The sequence below is a fragment of the Oncorhynchus masou genome, chromosome 1 (assembly GCF_036934945.1).
Source record: "Oncorhynchus masou masou isolate Uvic2021 chromosome 1, UVic_Omas_1.1, whole genome shotgun sequence".
Lineage (NCBI taxonomy): Eukaryota > Metazoa > Chordata > Actinopteri > Salmoniformes > Salmonidae > Oncorhynchus > Oncorhynchus masou.
The window spans coordinates 75,351,547-75,369,212 of NC_088212.1; the positions used below are offsets into that span (position 1 = coordinate 75,351,547).

At 45.2% G+C, this 17,666-nt stretch overlaps 1 protein-coding gene and 2 non-coding genes across 3 annotated transcripts; all 3 read left to right on the forward strand.

Moving 5' to 3' along the window:
- The first annotated feature begins 33 nt into the window (after window positions 1–33).
- On the forward strand, window positions 34–17,615 carry LOC135550679 (importin-7). Its single transcript, XM_064981705.1, has 24 exons — window positions 34–237; window positions 3,420–3,501; window positions 7,022–7,175; window positions 7,295–7,453; window positions 7,596–7,752; window positions 8,118–8,207; window positions 8,392–8,486; window positions 8,850–8,934; window positions 9,099–9,333; window positions 9,517–9,593; window positions 10,449–10,565; window positions 11,253–11,342; window positions 11,585–11,750; window positions 11,908–12,068; window positions 12,279–12,407; window positions 13,009–13,075; window positions 13,249–13,374; window positions 13,475–13,572; window positions 13,673–13,768; window positions 13,911–14,131; window positions 14,259–14,467; window positions 14,798–15,004; window positions 15,912–16,028; window positions 16,156–17,615. The coding sequence occupies exons 1-24, from the start codon at window positions 154–156 to the stop codon at window positions 16,254–16,256; spliced, it is 3,123 nt and encodes a 1,040-aa protein (XP_064837777.1). The 5' UTR covers window positions 34–153; the 3' UTR covers window positions 16,257–17,615.
- On the forward strand, window positions 10,099–10,276 carry LOC135551713 (small nucleolar RNA SNORA23). The gene has a single exon (XR_010457357.1). It is a non-coding gene; the product is annotated as a small nucleolar RNA SNORA23 (small nucleolar RNA).
- LOC135551695 (small nucleolar RNA SNORD15) lies at window positions 15,162–15,302 on the forward strand. Its single transcript, XR_010457354.1, has one exon. It is a non-coding gene; the product is annotated as a small nucleolar RNA SNORD15 (small nucleolar RNA).
- Window positions 17,616–17,666: the final 51 nt, after the last annotated feature.

Below are 17,666 nucleotides of genomic sequence, written 5' to 3' on the forward strand. Positions count from 1 at the left end.
TCGTGTTGGAGAAATTTGGCGCTGATCTATCCGGGTACTTCATTCACTTCTTCCTTTCGCGCCGGTAACTGAAGAGCCGTGCGTCCATGTGCGCATTGACTGGGAATTCATAGACCACAGAAATACTGAATCCGAGCCATACCAGATTTAGCTATGGATCCAAACGTATTGATCGAGGCCCTTCGGGGTACCATGGACCCAAACTTGCGTGAGGCCGCGGAGAGACAGCTGAACGAGGTAAAAACTTGTGATGGTGCTAATCGGGCCTCTTCTGTTGTGTCACACATCAAAGATGGAATGGAGTCCTCCTAGCTTGTGGCTATGGGAGACCAGAGTCAGTCCAGAACTTTGACAGATCAAATATTCTCTTCGAAATATGTACTCACCGAAACATATAGACGTTTGCCGTTACGGGTGTAATGTCAAAGTTTCGAATTATATTTTAACATCAAGATCTGCAACTCCAAGCGAATCCACCCCGTATACCCGCAGCTGGTTCTTTAAAAACGTGCGGGAAGTTAGCATTAGCTTCCTTGATAATTAGCTGCTAGCTACGCAGTAAAAAGGCTTGTTGGACGATGCTTGCTTTTGGCCTAGTTGATGTATCATGTTTGAATCGTTGGAAAGACAAATTATGCCATTAATACCAGTTTTGTCTACACGAACTAAATCATGCGATCTAGTATACGAATGTAGCTAGCGTTTGCTAAAAGTTTGAAAATCTGTGATAGCAAGTTGGCTAAGTGGCTCACGTGTCAGGTGTTTTTTTTTTACTGCTGACATTGCCCTGCACAGCAGTAGTGCTAACTAGCTAGCTCGTTGAATTTAAATAGCTAACTTAACTAGTTGGCCAGCCAAAATGTTATCAATCGGACGAATTGACAGGTGTAACGTTAGTTAGTCAAGCCAAGTCTAATATGGGAGTAGCTAATGTTAGATTTATTATTTAACTTGCTGGCTTTGCCTTTCATGAACGTAGCTAACTAGCAAGCTAACTGATATTTGCTAACTAGCTAGGTAGGTTTGATTTATCGAACGCTAGTTAACTTGCAAGATACAAAGTAAAGAATAGCAATCATTATTAATAATAGCTACGCATTCAGTTACGGGGCAAACGTTTTGTTTGTACGTCATTTGAAGTGAATGTTCGCTGGCTAGCGCTACGTTAGCAACCTTTTGAGGCGAGCGTTACATCAATTACATTGAGTCATTCGATGAGCTGTCCGCTTGCGCAGATTCTTTCGCTAATGTTAGCCTTACAAATTAATTAGCCAGCTATGTGCAACATGCCCTATTATCATTGTCTAGACGTCGATTTTTCATGTAAAATGTAGACGTGCCATAGATAACTAACATACGGACGGCGTGAATTCTTTCATGGTCACATAGTTAGCTTTTCACGTCGCGAGAGCAACATGGCTAACGTTAGCTATTAGGAAGAGGTCTCTCTTGGGCAATTGTCAAGTATACTCTGGTTTGTTATCGGTTATGCTGTCCTTAGAACAATATATGTACGTTGTTGTCATTATAGCCGGGGTTTGAGTGAACTTTAAGTCAAGTTGTCATGTCTGTGATATGTACATATTGTGTATGATCAGCTTTAACGTATTGTTAGCTAACTCTAGTTTGATAAGAGTAGGCCTAGCAAGGCTCAAAAATAAAATGTACATGAACTTCTTCACTCAACAATCTGAGTTAGTTGTTTTGTTTTTCGTGACAACAGAATATACGACGCCAAGAATTTGTATCCACAGAACAAGAATGTGCAGTTGGGTTGTTAGCTCGGAGCCATGTGTTTTATCCAGGGAGAGGTCTCGTAGTGCATTGTTATCTATAGGGAAAGGAGGGGAGCAGGCTATTTTTCATTGCTTACTTTTGGCTCCTCTGAAGCAGTTAAGCCTGAACAGTATTCACTTAATATAGCAAGGATGGGATGTAAGGATGGGTGGGGCAAGGCATTGAGACCCATTTTCATTCACTTTTATGTGATCAATGATTCTGGAAAAAGTATGCTGCACTCTTGTGTATACTGGACATCTTACATTTTTACATTATTAGTTAGTGTCTAGAGAATAGGGAGAGGTGACACACTCACTGTTTGATGCAGTCTCAAATGACAGCCTGGATGTTGGCCATGGCCCTGGCAGGCCATGTGGAGGTCTGCATTCCTTTGATGTGTGTTTTTATGGGGGGGGTTACATTATATAATGTACCTGATGCATCAAGGTTTTGCTACCTTAAGTGGCTGTATGTTTATTAGCTATAGCTAATGGATCTCCATGCCTCAATATAATGGTTATATGGCATTACTGTCATCAATCAATATGTATTTATAAAGCCCTTTTTACATCAGCCAATGTCACAAAGTGATATACAGAAACAAAGCCTAAAACCCCAAACAGCAAGCAATACAGGTGGATAGGACAAACTCCCTAGAAAGGCCAGAACCTAGGAAGAAACCAGGCTCTGGCCAGTCCTCTTCTGGCTGTGCCAGGTGGAGATTATAACAGTACATAGCCAAGATGATCAAACGTTCATAAATGACCAGTAGGGCCAAATTTTATTTAACTTTTATTTAACCAGGCAAGTCAGTTAAGAACAAATTCTTATTTTCAATAACGGCCTAGGAACAGTGGGTTAACTGCCTGTTCAGGGGCAGAACGTCAGATTTGTACCTTGTCAGCTCGGGGGTTTGAACTTACAACCTTCCGGTTACTAGTCCAACGCTCTACCCACTAGGCTACCCCTATTACTAGGGTAGCCTAATAATAATCACAGTGGTTGTACAGGGTGCAACAGGTCAGCACTTCAGGGATATGGCTTTTCAAAGCCGGTCATTCAGAGATAGACAGCAGGTGTGGTAGAGAGAGTTGGAAACAGTAGGTCTGGGACAAAGTAGCACGTCTGGTGAACAGATCAGGGTTCCATAGCCGCAGGCAGAACAGTTGAAACTGGAGCAGCAGCATGACCAGGTGGACTGGGGACAGCAAGGAGTCATCACTCCAGATATAACAGTCTGACCCTAGCCCCCCGACACAAACTTTTGCAGCATTGTCATGTAATTTGCTTTGCAAGGAATCAAGAGGAATACCATGCCACACTTTTTCTTACTTGCAAATAGTACATGGTAGACTTATAGCAATTCCCTAAAAACTGGGCACTGTCTGTATTATCCCTCATTGCGAACCTATACATCCAAATGAATAAAGCATATACTTCTAAATAAACAAGGCAGGCACAGTGACCATACCCTGTTAAAATGGCAAAATTCTCCTGCTTTTAATTTGTTTTTTATCTGCAGTTGGTAAGACAGACACGTGGTTCTCGTTAATGTTATACACGGTTTGTTAAGCTGATATGTAGGTCAAATACACATCAGTGTTTGATATTCATGCATCCTTTCCTGCTTTCATTTACAGGGTCACACCCAGGTGAATTTTGTGTCAGCTCTGCTGCAAGTCACCATGTCTGATCAGTTAGATTTGCCTGTCAGACAAGCAGGTGAGTTTCAGAGGATGGGTAGATGTTGTTATTATTATGATGCTGTGGGGCGGGCTTCTGGGCTCTCTTGCAGATGGAAATTCACTGGAGCTGAAAGGTGAGAAGAGTATCTACAACAGTAGCTCAAATGAACTGAGCATGCTTTCTCAAAGATGACCCTTGCCTTGACTGCCACAGCTCCCACACTGATGACACTAGTCATATTGTGAAGACTGACCAATTTCCCATGAACCTGTACATTTGTTCACCAAGATACACACATGATAGAAAGAGAAGAAAGGTGTTTTTGTTGTATATGATGCCATCTTTATTATGCTACTGTTGCAGCTTATTTTATCCTATCCTATGGCATTGAGATTTCACACTTCTTTTAGTCTGCTAGGAAGCTCGAGTGAAATCTATAATTTCTCAGTCTGGACAGTGTGTCTAGTCATTGACACAGCTGCCTTTATTATAAAATAACATTCCACATGTTTGGGATGCTCTGTGTGAGGGACCGCTCATAGCCTGTCCATGTGTCACACATGCTTCTATGGTAATGATGTACAGTTATATGGTAGGACGATCTGCTCTTGATCGGTGGCTCATTTTACTTTTATTACATTTTAAAAGTGTGCAGTCCTCAGGTGGCTGCCAGACAGAGCCTATCATTTTCAACCTGCTGCTAGCCTACACACTACCATATTAACTTGTGCTCACCCATAGAACATGATACTATCTTTCAACTTTGTCAGTTCTTCTACATTGTAGTTTGCTTCAACAACACAATAGTAATGTGACTGCCTGGAGGAAAGTCTTACGTGGCAGCAGCCCATCCTGCCTTATGCATTGGGTGCTAATCTGTGTGCCTCTTGTCAAACAGATGACCTGGATATTTCTAAACAAACCTCCAGGAACTGGTGTGTTGAGCAGGAATGCTATCCTTCTTGTGACTGTGCTATTTGTCCTGCCATAGAGCCCTGCTGCACCTGACTCCGATTCAGACCGATTGCATTAAGTTAATGCAGCTGCAGTGGTGGCACGGGATAGATCATATCCGTCATGCCATTGGGTAAAAGATGCTTAGATGTTGGCTTGGGACCTCTCCCCAGGAGAGCCACATGAACTTCACAGTCAACACTTTGGCCCGAAGAGCCCTGGTAATGAGGCTCATTTGCTGTAATCTAACACGCAAAGGGAGGAGCTAGGCGATTCCGTCACCAGCTAGCAGGCAAATGCCTGGGATTCCCATAAAGGTAGTGAGATCAGACCCAGGTCCCTCCTATTGAGGACAAATGCCCTCATACTTATGACTGATAATAGCATTTTCTTTGTCATGGTTTGTTTTTTCAAATCTGTCACACTGATATTATAGGCAATTGCATTCTTTGATATTTCAGGAATCATCTATTCCCTGCCTCCATGTGTGGGCTAGGGGGATGTTGAGTTGCTGTGTCAGCACTGACTGGCAGGATTATGACTTCTCAGCCAGCAGCACGGCGATCACATCTGTGTCAGCAGTCTGTCTGACCCCCTATCCACCGCCTCACCCTGCCTGCGAGCCACTGACCTCAGACGCTCCATTGTGGCTCTGTAGAACAATTCACACCCGTACTCCAAATTCAGACTCACTGTCTGAGCTGCAACACGAGAGGGGGGAACTATTTCAAACCCCTAACTAAAGTGCACTTTTACACCTCTGTTCTATGACTCACTCAAGGAATTAGGCCTCTTTCTGCTGCTCTGCTCTGATTTTATCAGTTGAATATGGTAATTTCTGTTGTAATTTCAGAGGGCAGAGGAAGGATGAATGAGTGACTCCTTGCTTGGATGGGAAGTGCTAATGAACAGGGCCATGCTAGTGTGTTGGGACTGAAAGGAGAGCTGTGGGCTCTTAAAGGGGCCTAAAAGCACTCCTTACTCGCCCAGCCGACTGCTACTCCCTCTCAGCCTGAGCACATGAGAGGAGTCGCATTGAATGTTCTGGTCATGAGATCCACGGCTGCGGCTATCTAGGCTGATGGACTCTTTCACACCGCCCAATGTCACACTGACTCGAACAATTTAGAGATCTCCCTGGTGTAAAGTGATTTTAAAGAGACAGGGAATATTGTGATACTTTAACCAGCTGCAATTCCATAGGAATTGGAAGTGTTCATTTTAAACCTCATGATCAAAGCAGATTTTTACTTCAACACCATACAATTTGCATTAATTATATCTAGGTGGGTGGAATACCAGCTGTACATTAAACCTGCCTTAGAATTACATACAGTGCATTCGGAAGTATTCAGACCCCTCCCGTTTCCACATTTTAAGTAACAGCCTTATTCTAAAATGCATTAAATAAAACATTTCCTCAGCAATCTACACACAATACCCCATAATGACAAAGCGAAAACAGGTTTTTAGAAATGTATGCAATTTTATGAAACTTATTTACAGAAATATTCAGACCCTTTGCAATGAGACTCAAAATTGAGCTCAGGTGCATCCTGTTTCCATTGATCATCCTTGATGTTTATACAACTTGTGGTAAATTCAATTGATTGGACATGATTTGGAAAGGCACACACCTGTCTAATGTAAGGCCCCACAGTTGACAGTGCATGTCAGAGCAAAAACTAAGCCATGACGTCGAAGGAATTGTCCGTAGCGCTGCGAGACAGGATTGTGTCGAGGCACAGATCTGGGGAAGGGTACCAAAGTGTCTGCAGCATTCAAGGTCCCCAAGAACACAGTGGCCTCCATCATTCTTAAATGGAAGAAGCTTGGAACCACCAAGACTCTTCCTACAGCTGGCCTCCCAGCCAAACTGAACAATCAGGGGAGAAGGGCCTTGGTCAGGGAGGTGACCAAGAACCCGTTGGTCACTCTAACAGAGCTCTAGAGTTCCTCTGTGGAGTTGGCAGAACCTTCCAGAAGGACAACCATCTCTGCAGCACTCCTTTATGGTAGCTTGGCCAGGCGGAAGCCACTCGTCAGTAAAAGGAACATAGCCGCCCGCTTGGAGTTTGCCAAAGGGCACCTAAAGGACTCTCAGTCCATGAGAAACATAAGATTCTCTGGTCTGATGAAACCAAGATTGAACTCTTTGAGACCAGACAATAGTTGTGCGTCAACGCTCCCCATCCAACCTGACAGAGCTTGAGAGGATCTGCAGAGAAGAATGGGAGAAACTCCCCAAATACAGGTGTGCCAAGCTTGTCGCGTCATACCAAATAAGATTAGGGGCTGTAAATCGCTGCCAAAGGTGCATCAACAAAGTACTGAGTTAAGGGTCTGAATACTAGTGTAATAGGGATATTTCAGTTTATTTGTAATAAATAATCTTATTTTCTCTTTTTTTCTTGTCATCGTGGTGTATTTGAGTGGGGGGGCTATTTAATCAATTTTGGGAAAAGGTTGACGTAACAAAGTGGAAAAAGTTAAAGGGTCTGAATACTTTACAAATGCACTGTATGTAATCCATTTTTAATAGGATCTCTAAGAAGCCTGTCTTATGTTCAGTCAGTTGATGGTCCCCCTCTCCCTTCCCTAGGGGTGATCTACCTGAAGAACATGGTGACCCAGCACTGGAGCGAGGGGGACGGCACCAGCACGGAGACGCCTGTCAATAACATCCCAGAGGAGGACCGGCAGTTTATCCGTGACAACATCGTGGAGGCCATCATCCACTCCCCCGAGCGCATCAGGTAACCGACCACCCTGTGGCTGCTTAGCTCACTGCACAGCGCCGGCAGAGGGGGGATAGAGGTAGCTCGGATCAACCAAATTGTCTTCCAACCTTTCTCCGCTCTCTTTAACCCTTCAGAGTGCAGCTGACAACATGCATCCACCACATGATTAAACACGACTACCCCGGCAAATGGACTGCCATCGTGGACAAGATTGGCTTCTACCTGCAGTCAGATAACAGCGCCGGCTGGCTGGGCATCCTGCTCTGCCTCTACCAGCTGGTTAAAAACTATGAGTAAGGACTCCTTGTTTTAGAGTGACCATGCTGTGACAGTCCCAACCATTTAGGGAATGGGGTGTCATTTGGGACACACAGTATTATAGAGCTGTTTTCTATGTCTCCGGGTGGCTGATGTTTCTGATTGTGTGTTTCACAGGTACAAGAAGCCAGACGAGCGCAGTCCTCTGGTGGCGGCCATGCAGATCTTCATGCCCATGCTGAAGGACCGCTTCATCCAGCTGCTCCCTGACCCCTCCAGTGAATCTGTCCTGGTGCAAAAACAGATCTTCAAGATCCTCTACGCCCTCTTCCAGGTACTGCTGACCACATCCTTCACTCTCACCTTCTTAGAAGTTAAGTGTTTATATTAGTCTGTTGATTGTGTAGGGTACTTGTCTAAATGTGGATGTATAGCTGTAGTGTCCAGTTATTTAGCTACTCCTTCCATTATACTGGTTTTGGAGATGGGTCGGTTATGATTGTCCTGTAGGAGGGGAGGGCTGAGGACCATCTGGTCCATGTGGGCTGCTTCTTCTGCTGGCTGTGATGACACTGTCATGTGGGCCACTGGGCAAGACCTGTCCCCACTCAGCATGCCAGATTGCTCTGCTGTCTAATGTCCATTGGAAAGACGATTTTGAATTGAATAGATAAAATTTCTCCTTTTCTCTGTCCACAGTATAACCTCCCCCTGGAGCTGATCAACCGACAGAACCTGACGGAGTGGATGGAGATCCTAAAGACAGTGGTGGACAGAGACGTGCCTCCGGTGAGGGCAGATTTACTGTGGTAGGGCAAGGAGGGGAGCACAAATAGGTTGACTATGCAAATCAAGGAGCTCCCAAACAGATTAGCTGTAGTTTGTTTGCTTTATTTTATTGCTTCTAGTTGAAACAAAGCTAATTTATTTATTTTTGTGTATTTTTTTTCCCTTCCCCGTCTGTGTCTCACAGGAGACCTTGCAGGTGGATGAGGACGAGAGACCTGAGCTGCCCTGGTGGAAGTGTAAGAAGTGGGCCCTCCACATCCTGGCCAGGCTCTTTGAGAGGTAAGCCTACTCAACCTACCCCAGCACACTGTCACTACACTGAGTCACTGTCACTACACTGAGTGTACAAAACATTAGGAACACCTGCTCTTTCCATGAGACTGACTAGGTGAAAGTGATAATCCCTTAATGATGTCACTTATCAATACCTGTCTGGTGGATGGATTATCTTGGCAATGAGAAATGCTCACGAACAGGGATGTAAACAAACGTGTGCACAAAATTGGATTAACTTTTTGTGCGTATGGAAAATGTCTAGAACCTTTAATTTCAGCTCATGAAACATGGGACCATGACTATAAACATGTTTATTTTTTGGTTCAGTGTATATTAACCTGTGAAAGCATCTTTAAACCCCCCCAGGTATGGTAGCCCAGGCAACACTACCAAAGAGTACACAGAGTTTGCCGATCTCTTCCTCAAGGGATACGCAGTGGCAGCACAACAGGTGAGAGGCCAAGGCCGCTCTTGGCTGTGTCTGAGCTGAAAGATGTGTGATGCATGACTCTCTGATTGACTGAGGGACAGAAGGTTGCCTTTCAGCTGTGTCTGTCTGTCTGTATGGAAGTCTGATCTCAACCAGAGGGAACTGATTTGCCTGTCTGTCTGTAGGTGCTGCTGAAGGTCTTATATCAGTACAAGGAGAAGCAATACGTGGCTCCCAGAGTCCTCCAGCAGACACTCAACTATATTAACCAGGGAATCGCACACGCTGTCACCTGGAAGAACCTGAAGCCACATATCCAGGGTATCATTCAGGACGTGGTTTTCCCCCTCATGTGCTACACAGACAGTGACCAGGAGTTGTGGGAGGAGGACCCATACGAGTACATTCGCATGAAGTTTGGTAAGCGCCATTCTTGTTTTTGGAAATCAGAGAAATATTCTGTGGTATTTGTCATCCAAAAGGAATGTCCTGGAATCAGAGACTGTCTGGAAGTGATCAGTTAAAATATTTAACTGTGTAAAGCTATTCTAACAAACCAATGCAATGTGCCATCTGATCTGCTGACTCTCTGTCATGTCTCAGATGTGTTCGAGGATTTCATCTCTCCCACCACGGCAGCTCAGACCCTGCTCTTCACCTCCTGCAACAAGAGGAAAGAAGTGAGTTGTGGTTCTAATTTGCAAGCTGAGTCCTCCTGGCACGGTCAACAGCCTGCCATGATGTGATTGTGGTTCCATCCCAAATGGCACCCTATTCCCTATATAGTGCACTTCCTCTTTTTTTTCAGAGCCCAGGTCAAAAGTAGTGCACTATATTGGAAATGTGTGCCATTTGGGATGCATACCCTCGATTGCCAAGTGCCTGTTTTTTTACTGGCCTCACTCCTGCCCTTATTTATGGCCTGGCCCACTCCTCTTTCCTGCCCGGCCCTGCTGTGGCTCTCATTAGCGCCCTGTTGCTCCAACAACAGTACAGAGCTGTTGGAACCGGTCTGTGGACGCGTCAAGCCAGGAGAACTTTGGAAAACAAAGTAGCATAGCTGGAAGAAAGCACTACTTTAGTTGCTGTAGCTCCTTAGTCAGATGTGTTACATATTACAGCTTTCTTTCTGTTCTAAATGTAAGGTGTTGTTTTAGTGTGTAGTTCTATTCCGTTTTGGCTGTGGGTGAACGGGGTGTGTGGTGCATGTCCATGTTACGTGCTGCCGTCTGGCTGTGTCTTATAGTCTGTGCGGCAGTGCTCACTCCACACCTGCAGCCATAGAGCCACTGGAGATCATAGTACTGACCTGTGACGTCTCTGACTCCTCACCACGGGCCAGCCTCCATACTCTCCCACAAACCCTCCTGGGTTGCATCTCCAATGGCACCCTATTCCCTACATTGTGCACTAACCCATGGGCCCTGGTCAAAAGTAGTGCACTATACGTGGATTAGTGTGCCATTTAGGACATATCAAAGGTGCTTGACGTTAATGTGAAGCAGTTAGCCAGAATACATTTCTTTATTCTCTAGGTTCTTCAGAAGACCATGGGCTTCTGTTATCAGATCCTCACTGAGCCCACCTCTGACCCCAGGAAGAAGGACGGAGCTCTGCACATGATTGGCTCTCTGGCTGAAATCCTACTCAAGGTGAATAACCCAACACCATCTGCTATCTCCTCTTTTCTAGTTGACCTTTGGTCTGACCACATACTCATCAGATGAGGTAGCTGACTCTGCGTGTAACTTTTTTCTATATATATATATATTACCCCCTTTTTTCTCCCCAATTTCGTGGTATCCAATTGTTAGTAGCTACTATTTTGTCTCATCGCTACAACTCCCGTACGGGCTCGGGAGAGACGAAGATTGAAAGTCATGCGTCCTCCGATACCCAACCAAGCCGCACTGCTTCTTAACACAGCGCGCATCCAACCTGGAAGCCAGCCGCACCAATGTGTCGGAGGAAACACCGTGTGCACCTGGCAACCTGGTTAGTGTGCACTGTGCCCGGCCCGCCACAGGAGTCGCTGGTGCGCGATGAGACAAGGATATCCCTACTGGCCAATCCCTCCCTAACCTGGACGACGCTATGCCAATTGTGCTTCGCCCCATGGACCACCAGGTCGCGGCCAGTTATGACAAAGCCTGGGCGCAAACCCAGAGTCTCCGGTGGCACAGCCCTTAACCACTGCGCCACCCGGGAGGCCCGGCGTGTAACTATTTTGCCAATTTGTTTTATTTCTTCAGTTTAATTTATGGATCCCAAGTGGAAGTCAAATATATTAATGAAATTCATGGTTAACAAAAATAAATGTTTCTTTCCCCCCCAAACAGAAAAAGGTCTATAAAGACCAGATGGAGTTCATGCTGCAGAACCACGTCTTCACTCTGTTCCGCAGTGAGCTGGGCTATATGAGAGCCAGAGTAAGTGTCACGTTGCCAGATCATTCTGGCCCAGGGCTCCAGTGGGGAGAAGGGGAGAGCATGTGTATCAAGAATATTAATGACAATGATTTGGTATAACACCAGTGCTTTCTGTAAGTTCTGCTTTCCCTCATATCAGTGGCGTTTTCAACTCTTCACATCTTGATAGTTCTAGATAGAAATTCTAGCTTTAGGAGAATTCGGCAAAAGTATAGCCAGTTTGTTCTGGTGTTTCCCCATAGGCCTGTTGGGTCCTGCATTACTTCTGTGAGGTCAAGTTTAAGAGTGACCAGAACCTGCAGACAGCCCTGGAGCTGACCCGCCTCTGCCTGATCAACGACAATGAGATGCCTGTTAAAGTGGAGGCAGCCATCGCCCTGCAGGTCCTCATCAGCAACCAGGAGAAAGGTAGCTAGCTATTTCTCCACTGTCAGACTCAGAAACACACCATAGGTGTATATGGAGTCTTTGCTGTATAACATTAATACTTGTCTTCTGCTTAAATCCAAATGATATAACTGATTATCACGAAGTGCTCCTTTGTCATGTTTTTCCTCTTTCCTAGCCAAAGAGTATATCACTCCCTTCATCCGGCCTGTGATGCAAGCCCTCTTGCACATTGTGCGTGAAACGGAGAACGATGACCTCACTAACGTCATCCAGAAGATGATCTGCGAGTACAGCGAAGAGGTCACGCCCATCGCCGTGGAGATGACACAGCACTTGGTGAGGAGTGTGTGTGCGCTCAGTACCTGACTCATAAAAAGGCCCTGCGCAGGAAGTCGCCTTCCTTTGATCAGTTTATGATTCCGTTTGTCAGCCATGGAGAGAGGAAACAAGGTCCAATTACCATCTCTCCTAGTTCCATGTTGGTCTGGTTTTAAAGACTGCTCTCAGGGAAACCCACTTATGGCTGTTATTCCCGTCTCTCCTCAGGCGATGACCTTCAACCAGGTCATCCAGACGGGGCCTGACGAGGAGGGAGGGGACGACAAGGCGGTGACAGCCATGGGCATCCTCAACACTATTGACACACTGCTCAGTGTGGTGGAGGACCACAAAGAGGTGAGTACAGCCATAGCGTCCTGTCCGTGGGGTCTACTTGTACATCAAGCTGTCTCACGCTACAGAAACAGGATATGGGCTCCTGCCCTATTGGCCATTCTGGTTCGGACAAGGCATATTTACTTACAGCCATTCAACCAAACACCAACTCAGTACAACAGCTTCCCTCACAGCTAAAGTCATGGTGCTGCCTGCCAACACACTTCCAGCTGCCCACCCGCTCCTGGAAACACGCTGTTCTCTCTTCAAAGTGCCTTGCAGGCTGATATCTCTAGAAATAGCACTGTGGCTCTCTGCCCGTACGTCTGCCGACGCACAGGACTGTGGAGCTTGGAACCTGCCAAACCAGCAAATGTTGGTCAACAGTTAGATATGTCTTCTTGGTATACTACTCATGGTCGTTGACTGTATAAAGTAAAGCGATCAGCTGTTTACTTATGTTGTTTTTATCAATGTGCCTACCTACAGGTATTTGGTTTTCTGGAAATTACTTGCACAATGAAATGATCAAATCTACTCTTGCAGCACCACATGTATGTTCATGGTGAATATCTGTGTGTGTTCCAGTGCTCTAACTAAATGAATGGGGTTTCTGTTTTAGATCACCCAGCAGCTGGAGGGTATATGTCTGCAGGTGATTGGCACCGTCCTGCAGCAGCATGTCCTGGGTAAGTCTCCCTTGCTCTTCCTGTCACATCACATTCCAACTGGGTCCTCCCGTCTCTGACACGCGCAAGTGGGTGAGGTGCCTAGAGTAATTTACGTGACTGACTCACTCTGTGGGGGTTGTCCTATATTTACCTCTGTCTGAAACCCAGCCTGTGTGTGTGCTGATTTTCAGAGTTCTACGAGGAGATCCTGTCTCTGGCACATAGCCTGACCTGCCAGCAGGTGTCCCAACAGATGTGGCAGCTCCTCCCCTTGGTGTTTGAGGTCTTCCAGCAGGATGGCTTTGACTACTTCACAGGTATACTGCTCACCAACCTGCTAGTCTCAACTTTGCCTGTTATGGTGATATGACTATTAATTAGGCAGACCATATTAAATGGGGAATGTGACTATTTCAGACATGATGCCTCTCCTTCACAACTACGTCACGGTTGACACAGACACTCTCCTGTCTGACACTAAATACCTGGAGATAATCTACAGCATGTGCAAGAAGGTACAGTAATTTACAGCCACTGTGCAAGGTGTTCACACATTATATTGGTGGTGTGTATTTTTGCTGGTGTGAACAGGTTGATAATCTGTTGTCCATGCAGGTTCTGACTGGCGATCCAGGTGAGGATCCAGAGTGTCATGCAGCCAAGCTGTTGGAGGTGGTTATTCTGCAGTGCAAAGGGCGCGGAATTGATCAGGTAAGCGTCTGGCTTCTACACTAAATCTTGTATGGCTACGACTGTATTCAATCTTATTTAAGCTGGTTGAATATCAAAGTAACTGCTTTTGAGAAGCACTGTACTATACATTCACCTTAGACTTTCTTTGCCGCTCCTGCAGGTTGTTCCCTTGTTTGTGGCGGCTGCGCTGGAGAGGCTGACGAGGGAGGTGAAGACTAGTGAGCTGAGGACCATGTGTCTGCAAGTGGCCATCGCAGCCCTGTACTACAGCCCTCCTCTGCTGCTCAACACCCTGGAAAACCTGCGCTTCCCAAACAACACTGAGCCCATCACCAACCACTTCATCTCCCAGTGGCTCAAAGATGTTGACTGCTTCCTGGGGTAAGACCATGCAAGATGCTCATGTTTAATATATTTACAGCTCGTCTGGTTTCTATGGTCGCACATATAGTTTGATATCAAATAGAGCACAAACATGTGCAGTAAGATATTTTATGTTATCCCCCAGGCTCCATGATAGGAAGATCTGCGTGCTTGGCCTGTGTGCCCTCATTGACTTGGAGCAGAGGCCCCAGGCTGTCAACCAGGTGGCCGGCCAACTGCTTCCCGCAGCCATCCTGCTCTTCAACGGCCTCAAGAGGGCCTACGCCTGTCAAGCAGAGAACGAAAATGAGGATGAAGATGATGATGAAGATGGAGAGGAGGATGAGGAGAATGGTACTGCATTTAAAAAAATTTAACTAGGCAAGTCAGTTGAAAACAAATTATTATTTACAAGGAACAGTGGGTTAACTGCCTTGTTCAGCAGCAGAATGACAGATTTTTACCTTGTCAGCTTGGGGATTTGATCAGTTGCTGGCCCAACACTAACCACTAGGCTACCTGCCACCCCAAATTTGTGCTGTCCCATTGTCACTCACCTATTTTAATCTTCCTACTATAGTAAATAGATAAGATACAGCTGCAAGGAGCACTTCAATGGTAGATGGTTTGAGTTATGTTATTAGATTGATCAGTAATAATTGCATCCATTGTGCCTTTCCTCAGTTGAGCTGGGCAGTGATGAGGATGACATTGATGAGGAGGGCCAAGAGTACTTGGAGATGCTGGCCAAGCATGCAGGAGAGGATGGGGATGATGAGGACTGGGATGAGGACGACGCAGAGGAGACTGCACTGGAGGGCTACACTACAGCTGTAGACGACGAAGACAACCTGGTGGATGAATACCAGATCTTCAAGGCCATACTACAGAGTAAGGAGACCACCTTTCATGCACACAAAGCTAGTGATGGGTCGTCAAGTTAAGGACACAAATTTGATATAAACAGTGAATAAGTGTTTACACTCAGTCAATATTACGAAACATATTTGTGAGGCCTGTTATTTACAGTGCATTATTAGTACATGCTCTTCAGTGATGATACGATGACGAGTCGGAACGGGACACTGTGTCTGTGGTCACTGGGTCAGGGTCACGTTCTGTGTCTCTGGGTTCAGTTCCCCACAGCAGCGTGTTCTTCAGTTGACATCGAGGCATTTGTCTGAGAAGGTTTAAAAACAATACAGGCCTCCCGGGTGGCGCAGTGGTCTAAGGCACTGCATCGCAGTGCTTGCTGTGCCACCAGAGACTCTGGGTCTGTCGCAGCCTGCCGTGACTGGGAGGTCCATGGGGCGATGCACAATTGGCCTCGCGTCGTCCGGATTTGGAAGGGTTTGGCCGGTAGGGATATCCTTGTCTCATCACGCACTAGCGACTCCTATAGTGGGTGGACGCAGTGCAAGCTAACCAGGTCGCCAGGTGCACGGTGTTTCCTCCGACACATTGGTGCTGCTGGCTTCCGGGTTGGATGTGCTCTGTGTTAAGAAGCAGTGCGGCTTGGTTGGGTTGTGTATCGGAGGACGCATGGCTTTCGTCCTTCGCCTCTCCCGAGCCCGTGCGGTAGTTGTAGCGATGAGACAAGATAGTAACTAATAACAATTGGATACCACGAAAAGGGGGTAAAATTCACAACAACAAAAAAAAAAGAGAGAAAAAAACACAATACAAACGAGATCTCGGTATTGAAGATATCAATGCAATATGTTGCATTTTTTTATGTTTAAGTGTAATTCGTACCTAAAAGGGGAGGAAAAAACGTAACTGTATTTCTCCAACTCAGATATCCAGACCCGTGACCCAGCATGGTACCAGGCACTCACACAAACCCTTGATGAGGAACAAGGAAAACACCTTCATGACATTGGCACACTTGCAGACCAGAGACGAGCAGCACATGGTAAGTAAATGTATCCCCGTCATACAATTAGACAGCTGTTCATTTTTATTTAAGCATTTTAATTTCATAGGAAATAAACTTTCCATGTTTGGCCTGTTGTATAATTGCCCTATTTTCTTAATTCTAGAATCCAAAATGATCGAGAAGCACGGCGGATACAAGTTCACAGTGCCAGAAGTGGTGCCAACTAATTTCAACTTTGGAGGCAACGCTCCAGGAATGAATTGAGTCGTCCCTTCTCCCTTTTATTACTCTGACTGATTGTAGTGAAGTGAAAAAAGCTTGTGTTGTTCCCTTAAGTAGTGGTTCCAGAACTGGTTCTTCTCACTGACTCTTCAATCTGACTATCAAATTGGAAATAGCACCAGAAGAAGTGGGAAGACCACCAAATGCAACAAATGGCTGGGAAAACAAACCAAGAACTTGAGCTTGAAGCAAGAGAAAAAATAAGCTCTAAACAACGTTGTCTTCTGGGATCCAATGTGGAGGATACTAGGACGGGGACTTCCTTTTTTTTCTTCCCACTTAAACAAAACGGGAGGGCTTAACAATTTGAAATTGATAACGGGACTAAATGTTTCATCATTTTCACTGTTTTGGCCAAAAGGCTGTGCGTGATAAGATTATACCTCTGGCAGTAGTGTTGTCTACGTTATTTTCTGCATTAACAAATTCTCATGTTTGTTATGTATATACAAGCCAAGGTTCTTGATTTTTAAGTAGCCTTGCTAAAACAACCAGAGGTATTTGTAAGGTGTCAAGTGTATTCATATGTAGCATATTGGATACTTCATAGCACTATGTGATGCCTGATCTCTGTAAATTAATGACTAGCACTTTCATATTGTTCAGGTCTCCTAGCCTTCTGTATCAGACTGCAATTTTTAAATCAATTAAGACCATTTAAAACACAAACTGCTGTAACTTTGGTTACGGTGTAGAATAATGAGTGGCATCACTTTGCTGCTAAAGTGGAAACATTCTTGATTCCTTAAAAAAAGAATGCTCTTGGTGTTCAGTTTCGATACAAGACTTGTTGTGAGCACTGAAAGTCAATTGGATACTTCATTGAAGCATGTACAATTGGACTTGATCGTGAAGGTCTCAAGCATTTGGTTGGTGTATGGATGAACCATATATATATATACACACACACCAATATATTAAAAAAAGTTAAGTTGGATTGCATGCATTTGACTGTTTACTAACAGCTACACAGTTGTGCACTCAGTCATTTGATTTGGAGCCTATATTTGAGTGAATGTCTGTATACTCTGTCAGATCAGGTGATATGTAGTCTATTTAAAACTATGCTGCCAGCTAATTATAATTCTAGTTTATTTGCTACTACGGCTCGAAGGGTGTCATGTCCTCCTTGGCAAGCGTTGATCACTCCCACTAGTAGAGCTTTACAGTTTCTACATTATCAGTGACCGATATAACTGCATACTGCGCAGCACGATATAGACGAATTAGAACGTGGCCATAAACTTGCTTCAAACTGCATACCGTTTTCCTGGATCTGGGTAGTTTCATTTAACAGACACTGCTGGCTAATGTCAATGTATATAAAATGCATTACAAATACCCTTGAGTTTGATTCAACTGCATTGCCCACATTACCTCGCTCGACTTTAG

Bases quoted from the DNA above. Each gene is read 5' to 3' on its own strand.
- LOC135550679 (XM_064981705.1), top strand. From the start codon at position 154: ATGGATCCAAACGTATTGATCGAGGCCCTTCGGGGTACCATGGACCCA. The intron at 8,208-8,391 runs GTGAGGGCAGAT...TGTGTCTCACAG, and splicing joins TGGACAGAGACGTGCCTCCG to GAGACCTTGCAGGTGGATGA. The intron at 8,935-9,098 runs GTGAGAGGCCAA...GTCTGTCTGTAG, and splicing joins ACGCAGTGGCAGCACAACAG to GTGCTGCTGAAGGTCTTATA.